Raw genomic sequence first — 25339 nt, 5'->3', positions numbered from 1 at the left:
GACATGTCCGGTGAGTATGCCGGCCATGCAAGAACTGGGACATTTCAGCTTCCAAGAATGTGTACAGATCCTTGCAACATGGGGCCGTGCATTATCCTGCTGTAACATGAGGTGATGTTCTTGGATGTATGGCACAACAATGGGCCTCAGGATCTCGTCACGGTATCTCTATGCATTCAAAATGCCATCAATAAAATGCACCTGTGTTCTTCGTCGATAACAGACGCCTGCCCATACCATAACCCCACCGCCACCATGGGCCACTCGATCCACAACATTGACATCAGAAAACCGCTCACCCACAACGACGCCACACACGCTGTCTGCCATCTGCCCTGAACAGTGTGAACCGGGATTCATCCGTGAAGAGAACACCTCTCCAACATGCCAAAACGCCAGCGAATGTGAGCATTTGCCCACTCAAGTCGGTTACGAACTGGACGAACTGGAGTCAGGTCGTGACCCCGATGAGGACGACGAGCATGCAGATGAGCTTCCCTGAGACGGTTTCTGACAGTTTGTGCAGAAATTCTTTGGTTATGCAAACCGATTGTTTCAGCAGCTGTCCGAGTGGCTGGTCTCAGACGATCTTGGAGGTGAACATGCTGGATGTGGAGGTCCTGGACTGGTGTGGTTACACGTGGTCTGCGGTTGTGAGGCTGGTTGGATGTACTGCCAAATTCTCTGAAACGCCTTTGGAGACGGCTTATGGTGGAGAAATGAACATTCGATACACGAGCAACAGCTCTGGTTAACATTCCTGCTGTCAGCATGCCAGTTGCATGCTCCCTCAAATCTTGCGACATCTGTGGCATTGTGCTGTGTGATAAAACTGCACCTTTCAGAGTGGCCTTTTATTGTGGGCAGTCTAAGGCACACCTGTGCACTATTCATGGTGTGTAATCAGCATCTTGATATGGCACACCTGTGAGGTGGGATGGATTATCTCAGCAAAGGAGAAGTGCTCACTATCACAGATTTAGACTGTTTGGTGACAATATTTGAGGGAAATGGTGATATTGTGTATGTGGAAAAAGTTTTAGATCTTTGAGTTTATCTCATACAAAAGGGGAGCAAAACCAAAAGTGTTGCGTTTATATTTTTGTGGTGTAAAACTTGATTGTGGGATGCAGGGAGAGCTGTTAACAGCAATAATAAAACATTTATGCCAGGCGAGTGAACTGTCCAAAAATGCCCTCGGACCCCAGAGGGTTAACCACTGAATCTGAAAAATGATGGTAGATGCGTGAAACGACGTGGAATAAGTCTCTTTGCCAAAGGTATTCCATGTGACAGTGACCCTATGGCCTTGGTGGAGGATTGCCTCGCCGAGTGCTTCTATTTTCTCATTTTATTTGTGGATATTAGCCTCCTGACTTATGCTCCAGTCCGCTGGTGGCAGTAACGCTTTGTATAAGTTGGTTGTCACCACCATTAAATGTGAAGAAGAAGAAGAAAGTCCGATTTCGGCACAGATTCTTTTCCGAAATACTTGATCGAAGCTATACAGTTATGGCGTACACTGAGCGGAATATGTAATGTAGGAATACGCATTATGTAGGAACGCGTAATTACGTTACTTATTCCTTAGGGCTGAAACGATTAGTCAAGTAATTTGGAATAATTCAATTACAAAAAATGCTCGAGGCAAATTCTGTGCCTCGAAGCTTCGTTTAACATTGTAGTACATATCCCAGGCCGTGTGTGGGCGCTGTAATGTCCCCAGAAAACAAACAGAAGAAGACTCAAGCAAGCACTAATCAAATTAAGCACAAAAGCTACAGCTTTCCAGTGCGACAAACAGAGCGAAATAAAGCCTTTTAGGAAAAAGATGGTCCACGCTGATCATCTGAAATAGCTTACTGTGCATTTAAACCAAAGCAGTGTGTTTTTTTTTTTAAAAAAAAACAGTTTCGTCCGCTTGGCCACTGTACGCACGACGGCCGGCCGCTGCCTCTCTCTGCCCGGTGTGGGCGGCTCAGCTCTGACCTCACACAGCTCTGTCCCGGCACAGTCTCTGGAAGAAGTCCACTCTTTCTTCTGTGTTTTGCTTAGTCTCAATGAGTGTTTCGCTTTTTAATTTTCGCTTTTTTGGGCAACACACAATGCTTCACAAACACGGGAACTCAAATAAAATAATAACAAAAAACCAGTGACTGCGAGGCTGCATGTTCAACCTCCAGCTGAAATGAAAATGCATTGGCTGAATCGCAGAGAGAGTTAAAAAAGAAATTCATACAGGGACCCAGTCCACCACCTTAATAAATAAATAAAAATGGTTAAATTTTACAAGTTGGGGAAAAACAAAAAACAAAGCCACAACCCATCGCCATTTCAGCAAAATGTCAAGACTTTGGGCCCGACTTTGGTTGAGCTCCTGACACCAGGAAAGATCAAAAACTTGATGTGAAAACAACAAAGATGTGAAAAAATAATTACCCAGGAACACAGAAAGGGATACACTAAATTTGACAATCTCTGTGATGACACAGTGACATTGTGCCATTACTTAGGGAGGGCCCTGGACTGTTATGTTTTAAAACACAAAAGTACTTTTATCCGATTACTCGATTAATCAATAGAATACTCAATTACTAAAATAATCGATAGCTGCAGCCCTAGTATTAGGGATGGGTATCGAGAACCGGTTCCTTTCGGGTATCGTTAAGAAATGGTTCGATCCACCGACATCAATAACCTTTTTACTTAATGATTCCCTTATCGGTCCTTCAGAGTGGCCGTTGTTTTGGGGGTGTTTGTCAGGAAAATTATGATTTCTTTACATTGATTACAGACCCTGCAGCGGGTCTGTAATCAACTTTTCTGCAGCGCGGGCTTTGCTTTGAACCTTGAACCAATCGACGCAGTGATTCGCAGATCAAAGCAGTGCTTCGATCATTACATCGTGATTAATTTTTTTCTTTAGCTTTCCCCCACTAAAACCCTAAAGAGCATATGGCTGTGAGTATTATTTACCTTTTTTATGTTAAACCGACCTGTTATGGTCTTCTGAAACAGTTGATAGATGTATTTAATAACTTAAAAAACGGGACCGATGCTAACACATTAGCATGTCTGGCATTTTCAATGTTAAGTTAGCATTAAGCAGTTGTAGCTGTCAAGCATTTGTTGTAAAAGAGTCAAATGTATTACAAATTGTAACATTTTTTAATTTATTTTTGTTTATATATTAATAATAGCAAGCACAACAATAATAGTATAACTAATCTAATGAGTATATACAATTTTAGAGAGACAAAAAGAACCTGAATAAAAACACAACAGAAGATAAAACCAACTAACAATGAACATACATAAATAAATAAATACATACATACATACATACAGAAATAAATGTTTCCTGTGAACACCTAGTGACTCTTACACATCCATTTCATCCCTGTCTTATTTAAGTTTAATGACAGTTTGTTTCAGTCAAACCATATTTTCAACGTGTTAATTTCTTCAGTGATTTCCTCCAGAACTATCTGCCAAACTAGAAAACTGCTGCATCCTAGTAAAGCAGAATACTACTGGAATGAATTTGAATAAGGAAAGTTTCTTTTTGTTTTTGTTTTTTTTCTCCCTCATTAAATGGATCCTGCACTCACTGCAGTTTATTGTCTGGAATAGTCCCAGATTGCATTTCAGAGCTTCTAGAATTCAAACATTTTTGTGCACATGGTGTTTGGGGGTAATTTTGGGTTTCAGCTTTTTTTGTTTTTCACCACTTTTCATCCCAGAAAATGTGAAATCGTGAGTCACTTTTGTGCGGATTAAAGTTAGCAGCTGGGACTCCTGTCTGTTGTGAGAAAGAAACGATAATCGTCCTCCGATCTGTTCACACAACTCCAAACACTGCGCGGCTCTCTGCCGAGTCAAGTTAGAACGATAGAGTCCAGTTGGAATTATAACTTCAAACCGAAACACTGTTTTGTTTATTTTTATTTATGTCCAGAGATCAAGGATACAGTGACCAATTTCATATTTATTTACTTTAAGACTCAATAAAATACATAGAAAACCTGTAAAGCCTACTTTTAGTACAAAATTCACAAGAGGTATCGATAAGGGAATCGATAAGGAATTGGATCGATAAGCAGAATCGATAATGGCATCGATATCGATAAAAAAATCTTATCAATACCCATCCCTACCTAGTATTCCTACATAACGCTGTTCCTCCGCGTTTGCAGGGAAAAAAGTTCTCCCATCATGCACCTCGGTATCCTCCCATCATGCTTCTTGTGTACTTCCTGTTTTAGGCTTCCTATTGCGGTGAAGAAAGTGTACTTCCGGTTTGTGGTCAAGAAAACTGAGCTGGATGGACTATGAACTCACTCGTGCTTGTCTGTCATCCTCGCGCGTTGGTCGGTATAACACCGTATTACCGCAGGAGTAAGTGGTGAGCGTGAATGAATGTTTATTAACATCTGCTTCCCCCACAAACACCAATATGATTATTAACACTCAGACCTGTTGATGTTTCATGGACAAAACATATGGACATCTGAATACCATATTTGTGGTTATTTTTTAACGTTTACTTTCAAACCCATGGACTAATCCAGCAAAACTAGGAGCAATCTACAAAAATAATTACTCAACACTGCTTGTGAAATGTGCTTCTTTTCAACTCTACATTTTAAAAGCACCTGTTTAAAAAAAAAAAAAAAAAAATCCACTAGCAAATTCAGACTTGCACAAAAGACAACATCTTTTCCAACATGCTACGTTACAATCATACAGCAGTTACATATTTACATTGGACACACATCGCACCGCTACAGATCTGTAACTGCAGACTGGGTAACTACCTGTGACCCTCAGCATGTCCAAAAGGCACACATGATCAACATCTGGCTCACCTTCTGTCTGTTGATGCATGGTGTGGTGCTCTGTTTTAGGGTTGCAACTCACAATAATTTTTGTAATCAATTCAGCTCTTGAAATTGTTAAAATTACAATTACTTTTTTGATGAGTTGACTGATTATTTTCTGAGTATGTGACTAATCCTTTGGTAAACCTACATCGTAAATGAGTAATTCCCTTCATCTTCTTTGTTTTTCACACAGTCACCACAGCAAATCCAAGGTGGATTTGCATATTGAATTGGCACAATTTTATGCTGGATACCCTTCCTGAAGCATATCCACATTACATGGAGAACTAGGGTGTAAACCTCTGCCAACACTAGTTTCCAATTCCATAAATGTTTACCTTGGAAAAGATTTTTTAAGGTTGAAGTCATGTTAGAAGTGGTGACTTTCGTGAGGTGTGTATGGACTAGCTCTCTGCCTGGATGGTTTCCAGCCAGGACTGTTCCATACTGTGGTAGATGTGGTGATGTACAGCACCAGTGCATCCTTCCTAACCTCACTCGAATCACTCTTCATGTTATCGGAGCTTATCTCCCATTAAAGATTTTAATAGTTTCACACTATTGCTTCATATTTTTTGTTCAATAGTTTAAAGGATATGTCGCATGTGTTTTAACGTCCCAGTTAGCAACACAGCATGCACTCATAATTAGTTGTTTCTGATGTTTTTATTCCTCTCCCGAAGTGACAGGTGCGTTTCCGGAAAAACGTCTCATTCGGGCAATTATCTGCATTTCTCTGTGTGTGATGTAATTAAAAGCAAAATAGAAACATCCCAGACAGAGACAGACAGAGCAAAATGAATGAGATTATGTCCGATAACGAAGCTTCAAACTTTTCTTTGAAAGCAGTGGCTCGGATTTACAGAGGAGACGACACAGTTCACCCCGAAACTCTTAACTTTTCCAGAGTCTGTTGGATTTTAGAGCTTAAAGTGTCGTGACGTTGCTGTTTGTTTCACAGCTGCTGGTTTACTGCCTGGACATGCAGATGTATGTCTCGTATTGGAAAAATTCAGAAGCCGCTATTTTCAGGAGCTAATGGACTCTCAAATGTGCCACGATCCTGACAGAAGTTGAGTTGAAGGCAGAACTGCGATCGAACATTATGTGTGCGCCCACACGTGTAATCAGAACCTGAGAGCGAGTGGACCTGGACATTATTCTCTGGCCATGTGGAACTTGAAAATGATCTCTGGCTGTGGATCTGTGAGGACGAGTGGACCATTCCCGTGGCTGGTGATCCCAATTGCAATCGCGGTGCACATGACGTGCATAGTGGCTTGTTTTTGTTGTGGGACTAATTTGGAAATCTTTACACTGGGGTGAGGGGAATGTTTTTTGTTTTTTTTTTTCCATCTTCAGTGAAGCGTTCAATGAAGGTATTTTTACTTTGAAAATGTGTGTGTGCATGTGTGCAGTCAGCAGATGTTTTAACCCCCAATTCAGACAGACCCTTGGCTGAATTTGAACATATATAATCAGTATTAAGCTTGTAGACTCTCTCAAATGTCATAAAACTGTCAGTCTCTACAAGGAACTTTTTAAAAGAGAATTAATGTTGAATAATCCTTAATAAAAAAAACAGCTGACATGTGGTTAAAACAGCTAACAGCTGTTTTAACCTGCATGGCAGCTGTTTTTTGCCACTTAATGCAATGTGGAATGTTCCATGATTTATTTATATATATATATATTATATATATATATATATATTATATATATTAGATTTCTCATAGTTATATACAACACATATTAGGCTTTTAGCAGGCTGCCGTTTATGGCTGGATTGCTGCAGGTGCATAAAACCTTCTCACAGCTGTAGCTTTTACCATGACTGCATCAAAATGAACAGTTATCACTTAAAAACAAGTTGCCATAAGACAACATCACACTTGTATAAACTTTGGAATTAATCTGTGCCTCAGCTCATTGAAGTGCACGCTGGGACGCTTCTTCACCTGTCGGAAACACTCGAGTACTCACGGGTACTTTGTTGTCGGAAGTCTCCGTAGCTGTTTAATGTGAATGCCGTATACTTTGAAACCGGTCATGGAAGTGCACAAAGTAATCCCGGTGGATCATCGGATGGCCACTAACATCCTAAATCTAAGTTGTTGTGATTTCAGTGCGACATGTCCTTTAACTGTTTGCTGTTCCTACAGGTTTGGGATTGCAGCCTACAGAAGGTACAGCAGTGGCAGTGGATACCCAAATATCTCCCTCTCTACACCACTACCGAACATCCCCAAGCCAGTGTTTGCGTCTGTGGATGGCCAGGAGAAATATGAGACTAGGATAACAACACTAGAAAATGGGCTCAGAATTGCTTCTCAAAACAAATTTGGTCAATTTTGCACAGTTGGCAGTAAGTTGCAGCAGTGATGCACACAAAAATCTTTTATCTCCAATGAAGCAGATGGTTGATGGTGTTTTTTCTTCTTTCTTTCTTTTTTTAAGTTTTATTAAACTCTGGATCCAGACATGAAGCAAAGTACCCAAGTGGAATAGCACACTTCTTAGAGAAACTTGCCTTTTCTGTAAGTATTTTAATTTGAAGATTTAAGGAAGCAAAATGAAGTGAATATGCAAGATGGAGATTAGTGAGGAAAGTCAGCAAGATATCACTGATGGCTCTGCAGGAACTACAGACTTCCCTGGCTCTCACTGGAGAAGCCGTATGGTGCAACCTTTGTGTCCGTTGCGTCACGTGTCACAGCTTCATGGTGGAATGAAACAGAGAAGTATTTTCAAAAATAAACAGATCAAGTCTGTCTTCTGTTCTCCCATGTGCCTTCTGACAAAGTTGTGCTGAAATTTTGCATCTTTTTAAGAAAATCCTTATGTGTTCCATTATGTTTTGCTTGTCCATTTACTTTGTGGCTCTGAAAAAATTAGGGACTATTTTATACAGTTGCCATATTTTTTTTTTTAAACCCTTGAATTTAAGCTAAATGTATGCACTGAGAAGAACATCCTGTTTTATTTGGATTCCATTGTGGTGGTGGTGTACAGAGACAAAATCAAATATGTCAACTACTTTTACAGATCTGACTGGTTTAATGGTTGGCTGATGTTACACATTTCATATTTCTAGCCTTGCTTTATAATTGATGAGTAGGGTGACGCAGTTTTACATTTTTATCCATGATTGTCTCTTTAACAAGAAGCACGAGCATAATTTTACACAGCTATTGATTTGTCATTATTTATTTCAGTGTTTAGTTTGAATGTACACTTAGGCCCAATTTCACTTCTCTTTTGTACCCCTTCCCCTTGGCCCTACGCCTACTCCTTTAAAACAAGGGGTAAGGCGAAGGGGTATGCCTATAGTCCTATGAATTGAGACACACTCCTCCACCTTAGGAGGGGCGGGGGGAACTGCCCCTCTCAAACTGCCGTCTTCACTGTTTGTCAACATGGCAACCGAAGCAAAACTTGTTGCAGTAGCCTGTTTGCTCTTTTTATTTTCTCGCCTTTCTGCATAAATGAAAAGAAATAGAAGAAGTCGCAGATTTCTTTGACACATCGCAATCATGTCGGAGAATTTTGTGGTATTAATTAATTCGTAATTTATAATAGTAATTAATAGTATTAATAATTAATTAATTAGTAATTAATCAGTGTTAATAATACTGATGATAATTAGGCATTCATAATAGTAATTAATATTGTTAATTGATTAATCATTGACTGATTAGTAATTCATGAATTAATTAGTAATTAAAATAAACTTGAAATATATCAGTCTGTGTGGAATGTATACATTATATGTTTGCTTTTGAATGGAATTACTGAAATAAATCAACTTTTCATGATATTCTAATTATATGACCAGCACCTGTATGTATGTTATGGGCTGCATCCAGTTCTGTTAACCTTATATTTCTTTTTCAAATTCTCCCATTTTTTTGTATCCAGCCCTATTTCCTTTAGAAATTTCCTTGACAAATAATAGCAGTCTATTAGGACATCAGGTTGTGTGTTACACATATACATACGTGTGTATATATTTTCCAACTTACTCCCATTGGTGAAACTTCTCATTTTCTGCCTGAAAGCTAATTAGGAGACGAGTGTGCTCAGGGCTCCCTGTTTGTTTACAAATTACACGTTACAAACCTTGAAATCCAACAGCAGGGATCGCTATTATCCAAAGATTTATGAACATACAAATTAACATGCTTATCCTTTATAAAAGTTGTCGTAGAGTTCGTGTGTGTATATGCATTATAACGCCTCAGGGGATGAGTGAAGTTATGATATTCTTGAGAACGACAATGTACACAACATACATCCAGCAGCATACATGTTGCTGTCATAGAAAACTGCCTGTAAAGGTTTTTGGCAAGTTATAACTTTCTAAACAGCATAATTTGTAATGAAGGCCGCTTACATTTGTGCGGTTCTGGGCGGCATGTTTGTTTCTTTGGAGACAGCAGTAAGCTCCTCCTACCCCTCCAAATGGAGTGTGCATCCAGATTCACTCAGTTTGGAGGGGTTTGTAGCCATAGACATAAAGCTGTTGGACCACGAAGATGTTTAACCCAAACCCCCAACCATGCATAACTGATACTGTGCAGCCCGAAAGTATTCACAGCGCTTCAGTTTTTCTACATTTTATGTTACAGCCTTATTCCATAATGGGTGAAATTCATATTTTTCCCCAAAATTCTACTCACAACACCCCATGATGACAACATGAAAAAAAACTTTTGAAATTTTTACTAATTTATTAAAAATAAAAAGCTAAGAAATCAAATGTACATAAGTATTCACACCCTTTGCGCTTGTTGATGCACCTTTGGCAGCAATTACAACCTCAAGTCTTGAATATGATGCCACAAGCTCGGTGCACCTATCTTTGGGCAGTTTTGCCCATTCCTCTTTGCAGCACCTCTCAAGCATCATCAGGTTGGATGGGGAGCGTCGGTGCACAGACATTTTCAGATCTCTCCAGAGATGTTCGATCAGATTCAGGTCTGGGTTCTGGCTGGACCACTCAGGGACATTCACAGAGTTGTCCTGAAGCCTCCCCTTTGATATCTTGGCTATGTGGTTTAGGGTCATTGTCCTGCTGAAAGATGAACCGTTGCCCCAGTTTGAGGTCAAGAGCGCTCTGGAACAGGTTTCCATTCAGGATGTCTCTGTATATTGCTGCATTCATCTTTCCCTCATGCCTGACTAGTCTCCCAGTTCCTGCTGCTGAGAAACATCCCCACAGCATGATGCTGCCACCACCATGCTTCACTGGAGGGATGGTGCCTGGTTTCTTCCAAACATGACGTCTGGCATTCACACCAAAGAGTTCGATCTTAGTCTCATCAGACCAGAGAATGTTGTTTCTCATGATTTTAGAGTCCTTCAGGTGCCTTTTGGCAAACTCCAGGTGGGCTGCCAAGTGCCTTTTACTAAGGAGTGGCTTCTGTCCACTACCATACAGGCCTGATCAGTGGATTGCTGCAGAGATTGTTGTCCTTCAGGAAAGTTCTCCTCTTTCCACAGAGGAATGCTGGAGCTCTGACAGAGTGACCATCAGGTTTTTGGTCACCTCCCTGACTAAAGCCATTTCCTGTGATTACGCAGTTCAGATGGGTGGTCAGCTCTAGGAAGAGTAATGGTGGATCTGAACTTCTTCCATTTACAGATGATGGAGCCCACTGTGCTCATTGGGACTTTCAAAGCAGCAGAAATATTTCTGTACCCTTCCCCAGCTTGGTGCCTCGAGACAATCCTGTCCTCTGAGGTCAACAGACCATTCCTTTGACTTCATGCTTGGTTTGTGCTCTGACATGCACTGTCAACTGTGGGACCTTATATGTAGACAGGTGTGTGCCTTTCCAAATCACATCCAATCAACTGAATTTACTGAATTCATGATTAGTGGAAACAAGATGCACCTGAGCTCAATTTTGAGCTTCATGGCAAAGGCTGTGAATTCTTATGTACATGTGATTTCTTTTTTTTTTTTTTTTTATAAATTTGCAAAAATCTAAAAAAAAAAAAAAAGTCATTACGGGGTATTGTGTGTAGAATTTTGAGGGGGAAAAAATTATTTTGGAATAAGACTAACATAATGTGAAAGAAGTGAAGTGCCGTGAGTACTTTCTGGATGCACCATATATGTAAACAAAAACAGAATTACACAGTAGCACCACCTCGAACTGCTTCTACGCAGTGTAACAGACTGTACATTTCCACAGATGAGGTCATTAGGTTTCTACTTGACTACCGGTTGGTTGGTTCGATGAATGAGTTGTAGGCAGTTGGTGACAACCAACCCAAGGGAAGCAGAAATGTGTCAATTAACACAGCTGTGACAGTGAAACATTTAGAGATTTATTATTATTTGGATAAAAACTGTTTCTCATTAACTGTTGGTTGACAGTTGTCATGCATTGTAAACAAACTGATAAATGTTTATTTTCAGTCCACAGCTCAGTACGGCAGTAAAGATGAAATTCTTCTCACTTTGGAAAAACACGGTGGAATATGCGACTGCCAAACATCAAGGTACACAATCATTCAGCTCTGTAATTTAAACTTTGTGTGCTCCTCTTCTTACAAATCAACCTTTCTTCTGTGAGACAGTCTAACTGGTTTTGTTTTGGGGGGGTTGTGTATCATACATATTGTGCAGAGATACTACCATGTATGCAGTGTCTGCTGAAGTAAAGGGTCTGGAGACGGTGTGGAGTTGCTCTCTGATGCTGTTCTGCAGCCTCGTCTGCTGGGTAAGTCCACTTTTATTTGTCGTGATAAATTGACCGTATTTCACAATAAGTGTTCAGTAGCTCTCTGAGATGTTGCATGTTTGTTTACCTGTAGATGAAGAGATTGAGATGACAAAATGGCAGTACGCTTTGAGTTAGAGGACCTAAATATGAGGCCGGACCCTGAACCCTTACTGACAGAGATGATCCACTCTGTGAGTCACACCAAAGTATAACATCACATCATCTGTGATATTATTAATTTGGGTCAGTGGTTCTCAACCTGGTCCTAAAGTACCACCTAACCTACACATTTTCCATCTCTCCCTGCTCTGCCACAAGCTGAATAGCTCAGTCAGGGGTGCAGCCAGTCAAGTGCCGAGACGCCTGATTAGGTTAGGTGATGCTTGAAGGACCAGGTTTGAGAACCACTGTTGTAGGTGTTGCAGCAACCCAAATGAAAGGATCCGCTGTTCAAATCCCTGTTAGACTGGAAAATCACTTGGTGGCCACAGGCAAGGACCTTCATCCCCACGCTGCTCCCATTGTGCAGTGAGCGCTTTGCATGGCAGCACACTGACATCAGTGTGTGATTGTGATGCATCACTTTAAAACACTTTGACCATAGAAGTGCAATATACAGTAGTGTTCAGAATAAGAGTAGTGCTATGTGACTAAAAAGATTAATCCAGGTTTTGAGTATATTTCTTATTGTTACATGGAAACAAGGTACCAGTAGATTCAGTAGATTCTCACAAATCCAACAAGACCAGCATTCATGATATGCACATGCTTAAGGCTATGAAATTGGGCTATTAGTAAAAAAATAAAAAAGTAGAAAAGGGGGTGTTCACAATAATAGTAGCATCTGCTGTTGACGCTACAAACTCAAAACTATTATGTTCTATTATGCAATCCTGTGAATCACTAAACTAGTATATAGTTGTATAACCACAGTTTGTCATGATTTCTTCACATCTGCGAGGCATTAATTTTGTCGGAGACAAAAAAGATTTTGCTTGTTTACTAGTGTGCTTGGGGTCATTGTCTTGTTGAAACACCCATTTCAAGGGCATGTCCTCTTCAGCATAAGGCAACATGACCTCTTCAAGTATTTGACATATCCAACTGATCCATGATACCTGGTATGCGATATATAGGCCCAACACCATAGTAGGAGAAACATGCCCATATCATGATGCTTGCACCACCATGCTTCACTGTCTTCACTGTGGCTTGAATTCAGAGTTTGGGGGTTGTCTCACAAACTGTCTGTGGCCCTTGGACCCAAAAAGAACAATTTACTCTCATCAGTCCACAAAATATTCCTCCATTTCTCTTTAGGCCAGTTGAGGTGTTTTTTGGCAATTGTAACCTCTTCTGCACGTCGTTTATTTAACAGAGGGACTTTGCGGGGGATTCTTGCAAATAAATTAGCTTCACACAAGCGTCTTCTGTCACAGCACTTACAGGTACCTCCAGACTGTCTTTGATCATCCTGGAGCTGATCAATGGGTGAGCCTTTGCCATTCTGGTTATTCTTCTATCCATTTGATGGTTGTTTTCCGTTTTCTTCCACGCGTCTCTGGTTTTTTGTTCATTTTAAAAGCATTGCAGATCATTGTAGATGAACAGCCTATAATTTTTGCACCTGCATATTAGTTTTCCCCTCTGCAATCAACTTTTTAATCAAACTACGCTATTCTTCTGAACAATGTCTTGAACGTCCCATTTTCCTCAGGCTTTCAAATAGAAAAGCATGTTCAACAGGTGCTGGCTTCATCCTTAAATAAGGGACACCTGATTCACACCTGTTTGTTCCACAGAATTGACAAACTCACTGACTGAATGCCACACTACTGTTATTGTGAACACCCCCTTTTCTACTTTTTTTTTTTTACTAATAGCCCAAATTTCATAGCCTTAAGAGTGTGCCAGGGCTGTGAAAATTCAGCGGATCTGTGGGATTCCGCGGATTTCATCATGGGGAGGGGGCAGGGGTGTTAGTGTTGGACTCTTTAATCGTGATCGTTACTGAGTTTTAAAATGCTTATCGCAAAGTGTTCTCTTTTTTTTTATGACATCATGCAAGTTTTATAGGTCCACGGACACTGATCTGTGTGTTATAGATACAAATCAGTTTCCTCGGATCCGCAGTTTCGAGGAAAATAAATGCTGCAAATTTTCCTCGGATTTCACAATCTTCATTTCACAGCCCTGGTGTGCATATCATGAGTGCTTGGTCTTGTTGGATTTGTGAGAATCTACTGATACCTTGTTTCCCATGTAACAATAAGAAATATACTCAAAACCTTGATTAATCTTTTAGTCACATAGCACTATTATTCTGAACACTATTGTATGTGCAGTCCATTCTTTTTTTTTACTGCATGGTTACAAATTCCTTTCAGTGAAGGACTGACAGAAGTTTGTTATGCAGCCTTCAAATGTTATGGACCAGGGTTGATGTAGATCAGTGTTACAATTTATTTTTGCAATAATACTTTAGGTTTTCAAAAAAATATGAAAAGTCATGCAATCCCTGTGTGCTCTGCATACTGGGATATAGCCATGTTGGTTGTGGAGATGTAGCAGAAAATGTGTTTTGTTAACCCTGACCTTTGTCAGTTAATCATCTTCAGATACAGTACCTACTTAAGTATATTCCCACCAAGTTTGGTGAAAATCCCTCCAGCTAGTTTTTGTTTTTAGTTGCCTTTTTCTCTCTCTCTTACACACACACACACAGATTACAATACTACTTATTACATGGTTCAAACGTCACATCACATTTCTGCTGTTTTACGGAAAAATTCCCAGACACACAAAGATGATGCCATTATTTTGGTCGTAGGCAATTTCTATAATTTTTTTATTTTTGCACTGATGAGATGGGATTTCTGTTTGCCTCGCTATTTAAAATACACTTGATGATTTGCATGGTGTGGTCTACAGCACTCTGGTGGGCCACAAGGTACTGCAGATGGGCTGTCTTTGATCATTTAAAATTTGTAAAAGTTTTTTGGCTTCTCCCTCTTCCACTTGGGGTCACTGCAGTGAACCCGACATGGATCTGCATGTTGATTTGACACAAGTTTTTTCCCCTTCCTGATGCACCTCCAAATTCCATGGAGAGTCGACACAGCTGGTCTTGAACAGGGAACCTCCTGCTCTGGAAACAAGCACACTACGGGAGGTGATGGTCTAGTGGTTAAGCGTTGGGCTTGAGATCAGAGTATCCTTGGTTCAAATCCCAGCCTGACTGGAAAATCACTAAGGGCCCTTGGGCAAGGTCCTTAATCCCCTAGTTGTTCCCGGTGTGTAGTGAGTACCTTGTAGGGCAGCACCCTCACATCAGGATGAATGTGAAGCATTATTGTAAAGCGCTTTTTCCGTCTGCATCAGACAGAAAAGCACTATATAAATGCAGTCCATTTGCTAACTGCTTGGTCACTGCAGATTTTCAAATTTGTAATAAAGTTTAAAATTAAAGTTTGATTATTTAAAAAAAATGTATTAGTCATATCATAAAGCCAGTGAATTTAAATTACTTATTATTCATTTATCTGACCTAGTTTCACCTCGTATATACAGATTCAAAGTGTCCTGTACAAAATGTGATGAAATGCAGTTTTTTTTTTCTTTGTCCAATTTTGATTCAGAATAGCAAAGCCAATGATAAAAGTATTAGTTTAAACTGTATCAGTTAAAAAAGTCTTCACTATGTCTAAATTGTTGCTGTTTCATGGGCAACACTGGATTTAAACCCCCACAATCACAGTGCAAATTGGATCCACTGGATTCCTGTACTTTTTTTTATTACTATGTTTTTGTTTCCAGGCTGCGTATCGAGGCAACACTGTGGGATTGCCTCGTTTTTGTCCAGCAGAAAATGTGGACAAGATTGACAAGCAACACTTCACAGCTACCTTCGCAACTACTACCGTCCTGAGCGCATGGTGCTGGCAGGAGTGGGCATTGATCACGAGCAGCTGTCGAGTGTGCGAAGAAGTACCTGCTGGGGTGTGCAGCCTGTGTGGGGAACGAGCACATCAGCCAAGGTGGACCTCTCTGTCGCCCAGTACACGGGTGGAATTATAAAGGTGACTGGCATGTTTGTCTTTGTTACTAGCTCTTTCTGCTTCTCCCGTTTTCATTTGGAGTCACCGTAGCAGATCAATATCGATCTTTATGTTCTGCACACACATTTGAGTGACTATATGTATAAACTAGGGCTGCAAATAAGTTATTTTTGTAATCGGTTAGGCGACTAGTTGTTAGGCCCATAAGGTGTCAGAAAATGGTGAAAAATTTTGGTCACTGTTTTCCAGAGCTCAAGATGATGCCTTCACGTGTCTTGTTGTGTCCACAGCCCAAAGATACTCCACTTAGTGTCAAAGATGAGTAAAAAGGCTACTAAAATAACCCAAAAAATTATTCAGCTTAGGAAGTTGGAATTTAGAGAATTTGGGTGTTTTTTTTTTTAATGACTCAGAATGATTACATCGGACATGTTGGGTACACAGTAGGAACTTTTTGTTGTTGTCTTTACTGATCTATCTTGTAATTGTTGTATCAATGTTCGAAATAAACAGTTTTCATTCATTCAGTTTTCATTAAACGGTTGTTAAATTAGCTGTTGATTAATCTAACAGTCTAGTAATAATCAATGTTGTGCCTGTAATCAAGGTACCACTCTTTTTAGTTCTCAAACTGGTGAGTGAATGTAAAATTATCCAGTTGTAAAATGGATACAAGATTGAAAATTTGCATTTGTTCGCTGCAGTTTTAGTACTGCAAAATAATGTAAACTTGAGGGCATTGCTCCATACCACAGATGAGTTTTAGATCGATTCTTCTACTCAGCAGAAACTTGACAGAAAACCTGATTAATAAGGATGAATGTATTTTTAACATCTGAAACAGCCACCAGTCTTCATCAGTGTCATTCAGTCAATATACAGTTATGTTCTAAATAATAGCATGTGTTTAAAAAGTGAGTAAAACTCAAAATCCTTAAAATAGCTTTTATTTCCACATATGCAAATGAAAATAAGAAGAACACTCACCCATCACACTCATCTTTAAACCGCTTATTCCAAGTAAAGTCACGGGGGCTGGAGCCTATCCCAGCAGTCATAGGGCGTGTGGTGGGGTACAACCCTGGACAGGACGCCAGTCTGTCGCAGGGCCGCATATAACTTACAGACACGTTCACACCTGCACCTACGGACGATTGAAAGTTTTCAATCCACCCATCCTGCGTGTCTTTGGATGTGGGAAGAAGCCGGAGCACCCGAGGAAACCCATACAAACACGGGGAGAACATGCAAACTCCACACAGAAAGGCCACAGTTGGGAATTGATCCCATGACCTCCTTGCTGTGAGGCAACAGTTCTAACCACTGATCCACCATTCTGCCCTGATATGCAGAACAATTTATCAAAATTATTACTTTAACAGAAAGTGAAGAAAAAGGAGTATTAGCCTGTGCAAAAAAATAGCGACGTCTGCATTTTCTTTCTTTCTATGACACTTTTTAAACTCTTACAGGTGGCTCTTATTTGAGGACAAAGGCAGCAAATGTATATGATGGTTCTTGTGCAGTTCTCACTGAAAATCTGAGTAAAGTGGAAATTGTGGAACGTAGTCCGAACATCCTGGGCTGAAATACCTGTTCACAGGCGCCAGAAACTGATCGACTCAGTGCAATACCGATGTGAAGCAGTTGGCAGAAAGAATTCTTCAGTTTATATAGTAAACCTTTGTGTTTGTAAAGAAAAATGCAGATGCAATTTTTAAGTAGCCTAATATTCCTTTTTCTTTGTGTGAAGTAACAACAAATTTGAAACGTTTTTCTTTGTTTCATTTGGAATAGAATGTGAAGTGTTCCCACTGCTTTACTCACTTTTCAGACACACTGGTATTTTGTACACAACTATAACTGACATCTGTATTTACTACAATGCTGCACAGTGTGTTGTAAACCTCTATCTCTTGGCGTAAGTCGCGTTTCTGCTTTACTCACGCTCAATTTCATTTTTGATTTGATAATTTTTGAGAGGGGTCGTCCAGTGCAGATAATTCTGGACGATGATTTCTTCTTCCTCCTCTGGCTGCTGCAGGTCAGCGATGAGGGTGGATGATTCTGTTTCACGCGCCTGCCACACGCGTGTGTAAATCCTGACCCAGTCTGAACCACCAGTAAGGATCTAAAGAGTCACACCCAAAAACTTAAAATCTTCCAGAATCATCTGCACTGACAAAGCCCTCATTGCTGACTTTCAGCAGCCGGAGGAGGAAGAAAAAGATTCCGAAGCCACTCCAGATGAAGAAATCATCAACCATCCTGGAAGGAATCACGCTTCAAATGGTTAAAAACTATTGTATATGGCAAAGTAATGTGAGTTTAAGGTTTGTTTGGGGTTTTTTTTTTTGGTCAACCTCACATAACTTGCATGGTTAACGAGGAATATATATATTACAACCCCTGGCAAAAATTATGGAATCACCGGCCTCGGAGGATGTTCATTCAGTTGTTTAATTTTGTTGAAAAAAAGCAGATCACAGACATGACACAAAACTAAAGTCATTTCAAATGGCAACTTTCTGGCTTTAAGAAACACTAAGAAATCAGGAAAAAAATTGTGGCAGTCACTAATGGTTACTTTTTTAGACCAAGCAGAGGGAAAAAAATATGGACTCACCCAATTCTGAGGAATAAATTATGGAATCACCCTGTAAATTTTCATCCCCAAAACTAACACCTGCATCAAATCAGATCTGCTCGTTAGTCTGCATCTAAAAAGGAGTGATCACACCTTGGAGAGCTGTTGCACCAAGTGGACTGACATGAATCATGGCTCCAACACGAGAGATGTCAATTGAAACAAAGAAGAGGATTATCAAACTCTTAACAGGGTAAATCATCACGCAATGTTGCAAAAGATGTTGGTTGTTCACAGTCAGCTGTGTCTAAACTCTGGACCAAATACAAACATGGGAAGGTTGTTAAAGGCAAACATACTGGTAGACCAAGGAAGACATCAAAGCGTCAAGACAGAAAACTTAAAGCAATATGTCTCAAAATCGAAAATGCACAACAAAACAAATGAGGAACGAATGGGAGGAAACTGGAGTCAACATCTGTGACCAAACTGTAAGAAACCGCCTAAAGGAAATGGGATTTACATACAGAAAAGCTAAACGAAAGCCATCATTAACACCTAAACAGAAAAAACAAGGTTACAATGGGCTAAGGAAAAGTAATCATGGACTGTGGATGACTGGATGAAAGTCATGTTCAGTGATGAATCTCGAATCTGCATTGGGCAAGGTGATGATGCTGGAACTTTTGTTTGGTGCCGTTCCAATGAGATTTATAAAGATAACTACCTGAAGAGAACATGTAAATTTCCACAGTCATTGAAGATATGGGGCTGCATGTCAGGTAAAGGCACTGGGGAGATGGCTGTCATTACATCAACAATAAATGCACAAGTTTATGTTGATATTTTGGACACTTTTCTTATCCAATCAATTGAAAGGATGTTTGGGGATGATGAAATCATTTTTCAAGATGATAATGCATCTTGCCATTGAGCAAAAACTATGAAACATTCCTTGCAAAAAGACACATAGGGTCAATGTCATGGCCTGCAAATAGTCCGGATCTTAATCCAATTGAAAATCTTTGGAAGTTGAAGAAAATGGTCCATGACAAGGCTCCAACCTGCAAAGCTGATCTGGCATCAGCAATCAGAGAAAGTTGGAGCCAGATTGATGAAGAGTACTGTTTCATTAAGTTCATGCCTCAGAGACTGCAAGCTGTTATAAAAGCCAGAGGTGGTGCAACAAAATACTAGTGATGTGTTGGAGCGTTCTTTTGTTTTTCATGATTCCATAATTTTTTCCTCAGAAGTGAGTCCATATTTTTTTCCCTCTGCTTGGTCTAAAAAAGTAACCGTTACTAACTGCCACAATTATTTTTCCTGATTCTTATAGTGTTTCTTAAAGCCAGAAAGTTGCCATTTGAAATGACTAGTTTTGTGTCATGTCTGTGATCTGCTTTTTTCTACAAAATTAAACAACTGAATGAACATCCTCCGAGGCTGGTGATTCCATAATTTTTGCCAGGGGTTGTATACATACACACACAACACACACACTCATAGTGTAAAGCTCAGGTTGTGGATGCATTCATAAGATTAAGCTTCATCATGTAAAATATAGTATAGTGCTGACGTCCTTTTGTTTGTCGCTTCCATTGTCACCAAAGTGTCAGACGTTATTGGTGTAATGTTTCATTTGAACTCAGCTGTTTTCATGTAAAAATCGCTTCCATTCTGGGTTTTGAAAAGGTTAATAATTGTTCTTTTTGACATTAGATGGAGAAGGACAATGTCAGATGTGAGCCTTGGCCCCACCCCCATCCCCGAGCTCACCCATATTATGATCGGCTTGGAGAGCTGCCTCCTTCCTGGTGGGTGTTTGGTAGCTACTGCCTGTCTTTAGCACTGTCACTTTGACCGACTCAAGTCAAAATCTTCCAAACCAAAGCTTTATTTTCTCGTAACAGGACGACGACTTCATCCCATTTGCGGTGCTCAACATGATGATGGGTGGAGGCGGCTCTTTTTCTGCAGGAGGACCTGGGAAAGGCATGTTCACACCGCCTCTACCTAAATGTCCTCAACAGGTGACAAACCTCTGTTCAGCATGAATATGTCACTAACCTAATGGCAAAACGACACATTTGATGTTCACAATGTTGTCCTTGCCTGTGGTAGGCATCACTGGATGTACAACGCCACCTCCTACCATCACAGCTATGAGGACACCGGTCTGCTGTGTATCCATGTCAGTGCAGACCCCCGACAGGCGAGTCGATCTGCAGAGCCACTTTGTGAATCACCTGCAAGGTGTTAATGATGCATTGCTTCATCTTCAGGTGCGGGAATGGTGGAGATATAACCAGAGAGTTCATTCAGATGTCTGGCAATGCAGCGAGGTAAAGAATCGGACAAGACGTTTCGCTTCACAGCACTTAACTCTGTTTTTGCTGACGTGGCTTTATTTTGTATGTAGAGGGAACTGGAGAGAGCCAAGACTCAGCTCAAGTCCATGTTGATGATGAACCTGGAGTCACGCCCTGTTGTTTTTGAAGACGTAGGCCGTCAGGTTCTCGCTACCCGCAAAGAGAAAGCTGCCACATGAACTGTGTGCACTAATAAGTGAGTGGGAAAACCCCATCCGAATCACAAAGTATGTGATTATAAACGGGCAGTTATTTCATTTCTCTGAATTTTTTTTTTTTTTTTTTTTTTCTTTTACAACAAAATGTGTCCAGGTAACGTGACAGCCAGTGACATCAGCAGGGTGAGCACCAAGATGCTTCGCAGCAGGCCTGCAGTAGCAGCTCTGGGAGACCTGACGGAGCTCCCCTCATATGAGCACATCCAGGTCGCCCTGTCCAGCAAAGATGGGCGTCTGCCCGTGTCTATCGCCTCTTCCGATAACTGTCACTCTGCATTGGAACTTTGTTAATAAACTGGACTTTAGGCTTGTACCGGTGTTCAGTCCACCACAGCATTTCCTCAGTTTACTCTGGAAATGGAGCTGGATTCGCCGCAGGATCTGAATGGACTCCTGAGGATTGGGAATTTTAAGATAGTTTGTTCATGCAACAACAGTGACCTCAAACTGGCTCCAGAAAGATACACAGATTCTTTATCATCATTGTAACCAGTACAATGAGAATGGTAAGGTGCAGCCTTTTCAGTGCAAATATAAACCTGCCGTAACCACGCCACATTTTTGAAAGGTCAGGACAAGAAAAACTTAAAATTTAAACTGAATGAAAGCAGCATGACCACAGCTCAAAAAAAAAAAAAAAAAATATTAATATATATATATAAGCAAAAAAGAGATTGCTGAAAAAAAAGTTGAGTGGGTGCAGGTTTTTATTGCACTCAGAATGCAGCAGGTGATTAACAGCACTTTGAACAGCCATAAGGAATTGTTGGTGATTCACCTGCTCACTTGTTCTTAGACCTTTCTGGAACTAGTTTGTGGCTCAGTATTATCTGGCTTGTATTTATAATATAGGAAGGTCTGTATTTAGTTTGCATGTGCAACAAAATCATACGTCACCATTTTCTGGTCTTGCTGTTGCCCCCCCCCCATTTTAAACCTAAATTTTTAGAAATTTCCTGTTTAAGATTTCACAGTTTTGTTGAAGTTTATGAATGTGACAAAACACTACAGGTGGATCTAAACTTTGTTTAAAATTATGAATGTCCAAAGAACACTTAACCCCCAAAACAGCTGCAGTATTTTGCATCATAACTAACCACTGACTGTTACCGATTTGTCCTCTAGTATAATGTAAATTGTCTCAGCGGGACGTGACAGTGTAATCATGTTTGTATGGTTGTGCTGAGGTCTGATCCGAGTCTCCTATCTGACATTTCCTTGGACGGCACTGAAATGTGGCAGCTCTATTTTGCTGCTATCACAGTGGCGCATGACGACAGTGGCTGTTGGGAAATAAATGCAGTTTCTTCCGTAATAAACTTTAAAATGTTATAGCAGTTTTGTCTTGCTGTGGATATTCAGTATCTTGCTCATATCAAATATGAAAAATAATATCAAAAATATTTAAACTTTCTCTGTAGTTTATACATTGTGTACAACATGCAGGGGGCCTCATTCTTGGAAATGTTTTTTTAAAAAATGAAAAGGAAAAAAAAGATTTTATTACAGCATGTTCAATCATTTACATTAGCATATTAAAAAAGGAACGCGGTCCCGAGAAACATGAGCTGACTGTAGGCACTTTGTGTAGTAGCAGAAGAAATGACAGCTCAAAGGTTCATAAATGAACCAGATCCACTGCAGTTAAAGCTGGGAATGTGACCTCAAGTACCGTTCGTGTACAGGCGAGATTAGAAATCAGTAAACGAGTGTCAAAGGCATTAAATGCCCAACTGACCCATTAAAATGAGCATTAACAGTACAATGACCATCAGTATGTACAGTCTGTTTCTATGGGAAGGACACATTCACCAACGAGCAGTCCACCTCTGAGTTCTCACAGTGGTATATAGGGTACATCCAAAAGTATGCACAGGGCTTCACTTTTTCCACATTTTGTGACATAACATCTTTATGTTTCCTTTGAAAAAATTATACTCAACACCCCATAATGAGACTTTTTTTATTTTTGTAAATTTAATCAAAAAAAAAAAAAAAAAAACACCTAAGAAGCCATGTACATAAGTATTAAGTACATAAGTATACACCCATTGCTCAATACTTGTTGATGCACCTTTGGGCAGCAATTATAGCCTCAAGCTTGGTGCACCTATCTTTGGGTAGTTTTGTCCATTCCTTTTTTTGCAGTACCTCTCAAGCTCCATCAGACAGACATTTTCAGATCTCTCAGCGATGTTCAATCTGATTCAGGTCTGAGCGCTGACTGGGGCCACTTAAGGACATTTCTCCCTGATCGCTCAGTTTAGGTGAGCGGCCAGCTCTTGGGAGAGTCCTGGTAGATCCAACTTCTTCCATTTACAGATGATGAAGGCCACTGTGCTCATTGGGACCTTCCAAGCAGCAGAAATACTTTTTTTTTTTTTTTATCTTTTAATTCATTTTATCTTATTTTTTTTTTGTTTTGTGTGAAGCGCCTTTAGGCAAAAATGTTATTGTACTCTTCATTTGTGCCACGAGACAATTACTTTGACTTCATGCTTAGTTTGTGTTCTGACGAGGACATTCACAGAGTTGTCCTGAAGCCACTCCTTTGATATCTTGGTTGTGTGCTTAGGGTCAATGGTCCTGGTGAAAAGATGAAACGTCACCCCAGTCTGAGGTCCAGGGCGCTCTGGAGCAGGTCTTCATCCAGGATGTCTCTGTACACTGCTGCATTCATTCTTCCTTCAAAAACATCCCCACAGCATGATGCTGTCACCACCATGCTTCACTGTACGGCTGGTGCCTGGTTTCCTCCAAATGTTGCTGGTATTCACACCAAAGGGTTCAGTTTTTATCTCATCAGAAAGAGAATTTTGTTTCTCATGGTCTGAGAGTTCTTCAGGTGCCATTTGGCAACTCAGGTGGGCTGCCATGTGCCTTTTACTAAGGAGTGGCTTCCATCTGGCCACTCTACAATACAGGCCCAATGCAGCTGAGCTCAATTTTGAGCTTCATGGCAAAGGCCGTGAATACTTATGTATATGTGATTTCTTAGTTTTAGTTTAGTTTATATATAGATCTATAAAAATTTTCACATCGGCATTATGGGGTATTGTGTGTAGGGGTTTTGAAGAAAAAAAAATTCCATTTTGGAATAAGGCTGTAACGTGAGAAAAATGGAAAAAGCACTGTGTACACTTTCTGGATGCACTGTAACCATTACATTAATTAACATCCTGGGACCTCATGTACAAAGCATGGATTTCCTACTGAAACATGACGTACGTTAAAACCCAGAAACTAGCATAAGCACGAAAAAAATTCAGATGTGTCAAAGTGTGCATAGGCATGATCCATGCACATGCGGTTTGTACATCCCATTGAACGTGGAATTGAGCACACGCACCAAACTCCTCCCTGGCTATATATGCCTCTATCTGAATATGCAAATTTATTCAAATAGCTTGGTTGTGTCATGTTGACGGCACCATAAGTATGGAGTGTTGTGTGTTTGATGACGTCCGCCACTGTCTGTGTGTTGTGTGTATAAATTAAAGAACTTTTTAAGGAAGTGTGCAAAAACATCGAAAGCTTTGGCTCGGCCGGCCTTCTCTCATGCAGCTCGCCATAATGTAAATTGAAAATGAAATGAGTGTGTGTGTAAATGCTGAGGCCAGAGCAGTGCACGCACACTGAAGTAAAGCAATATTAGGTACATGGCGGCTGACAGTGTGTGACATTAACATTGCACACACGTTCACTGACACATACTGACACCGTTGGGGGCTTGTTAAGAAAATCTCTAGTTCCACCATCAAGAAAAAAATCACATTAATAATAACAAAAAACATTATTTGAATGCGCACATGCCTAAATGTGCCCATGCTGATTATTGTTAGGAACAATTTACACAAATTATTTGACTTTCAAGCAGCCATCCATCGTGCACCGTGCAGCCTCCAGCCTGATGCACATTTGTGCATCACATTTGATTGAACAATGATGGAATGAAAATGTTTCCTATTAATAATTTCATCATGTGGTGGTGTCGTCATAGGAATACGTGTGCAGTTAACAGCTCAGATTACATTAGGGAAACCGGCTCTCACTGCTAAATGCCCCATCATGGTGGAATGTACCTGGATGACATTCAGACGACTCTGTCCCACACAGCTGGCATGGCTCGGTGCAAGGTTGACAGGCACACTCCTCACCGATCAGCCAGCTCCCGCTGGAATGCCCGTTGCCAGGAGCCCAGCAGGGCAGGCACCTGTGTAGGCCCAGACAACCCCTGGCTCCTCCTTGTACTACGCTCTGTGCCAGCAGGACGCAACTCCAGTAACTGTGGCCTTGGTAATCGAATCGTTTATGAGCCAATTATCATCATTTGCAAGTAAATCCTTGCATTCCCTGATTACAGACTCAGATCAGATTGCAACCATTTGCAAGGTCCTCTGACGCTAATGTAGCCACTGCTAGTGTCAATTTATGCATTACTTTGCACATGCTTTTACATTCCACCCCATTTCACTGCAAACACGTCAGTG

At 40.4% G+C, this 25339-nt stretch overlaps 1 protein-coding gene across 1 annotated transcript in view; it reads left to right on the top strand.

The window, feature by feature from the left end:
* pmpca (peptidase, mitochondrial processing subunit alpha) overlaps positions 1–21160 on the top strand; it is a 32786-nt gene extending 11626 nt beyond the window's left edge. Inside the window, 18 exon segments of the mRNA XM_034170921.1 lie at positions 7046–7248; positions 7341–7420; positions 11311–11393; positions 11521–11567; positions 11570–11614; positions 11709–11726; positions 11729–11808; positions 15434–15506; positions 15509–15696; positions 19776–19780; positions 19988–20087; positions 20173–20265; positions 20267–20292; positions 20384–20474; positions 20545–20604; positions 20682–20789; positions 20791–20827; positions 20944–21160. Of these exon segments, the coding sequence (XP_034026812.1) occupies positions 7046–7248; positions 7341–7420; positions 11311–11393; positions 11521–11567; positions 11570–11614; positions 11709–11726; positions 11729–11808; positions 15434–15506; positions 15509–15696; positions 19776–19780; positions 19988–20087; positions 20173–20265; positions 20267–20292; positions 20384–20474; positions 20545–20604; positions 20682–20789; positions 20791–20827; positions 20944–21140 (1534 nt within the window). The 3' untranslated portion in view covers positions 21141–21160.
* The last annotated feature ends 4179 nt before the right edge of the window (positions 21161–25339 follow it).

The sequence above is a fragment of the Thalassophryne amazonica genome, chromosome 5, assembly GCF_902500255.1.
Source record: "Thalassophryne amazonica chromosome 5, fThaAma1.1, whole genome shotgun sequence".
Taxonomy (NCBI): domain Eukaryota; kingdom Metazoa; phylum Chordata; class Actinopteri; order Batrachoidiformes; family Batrachoididae; genus Thalassophryne; species Thalassophryne amazonica.
The sequence above is the reverse complement of the archived record's forward strand: the minus strand, read 5'-3'. Positions and strand labels throughout refer to the sequence as shown.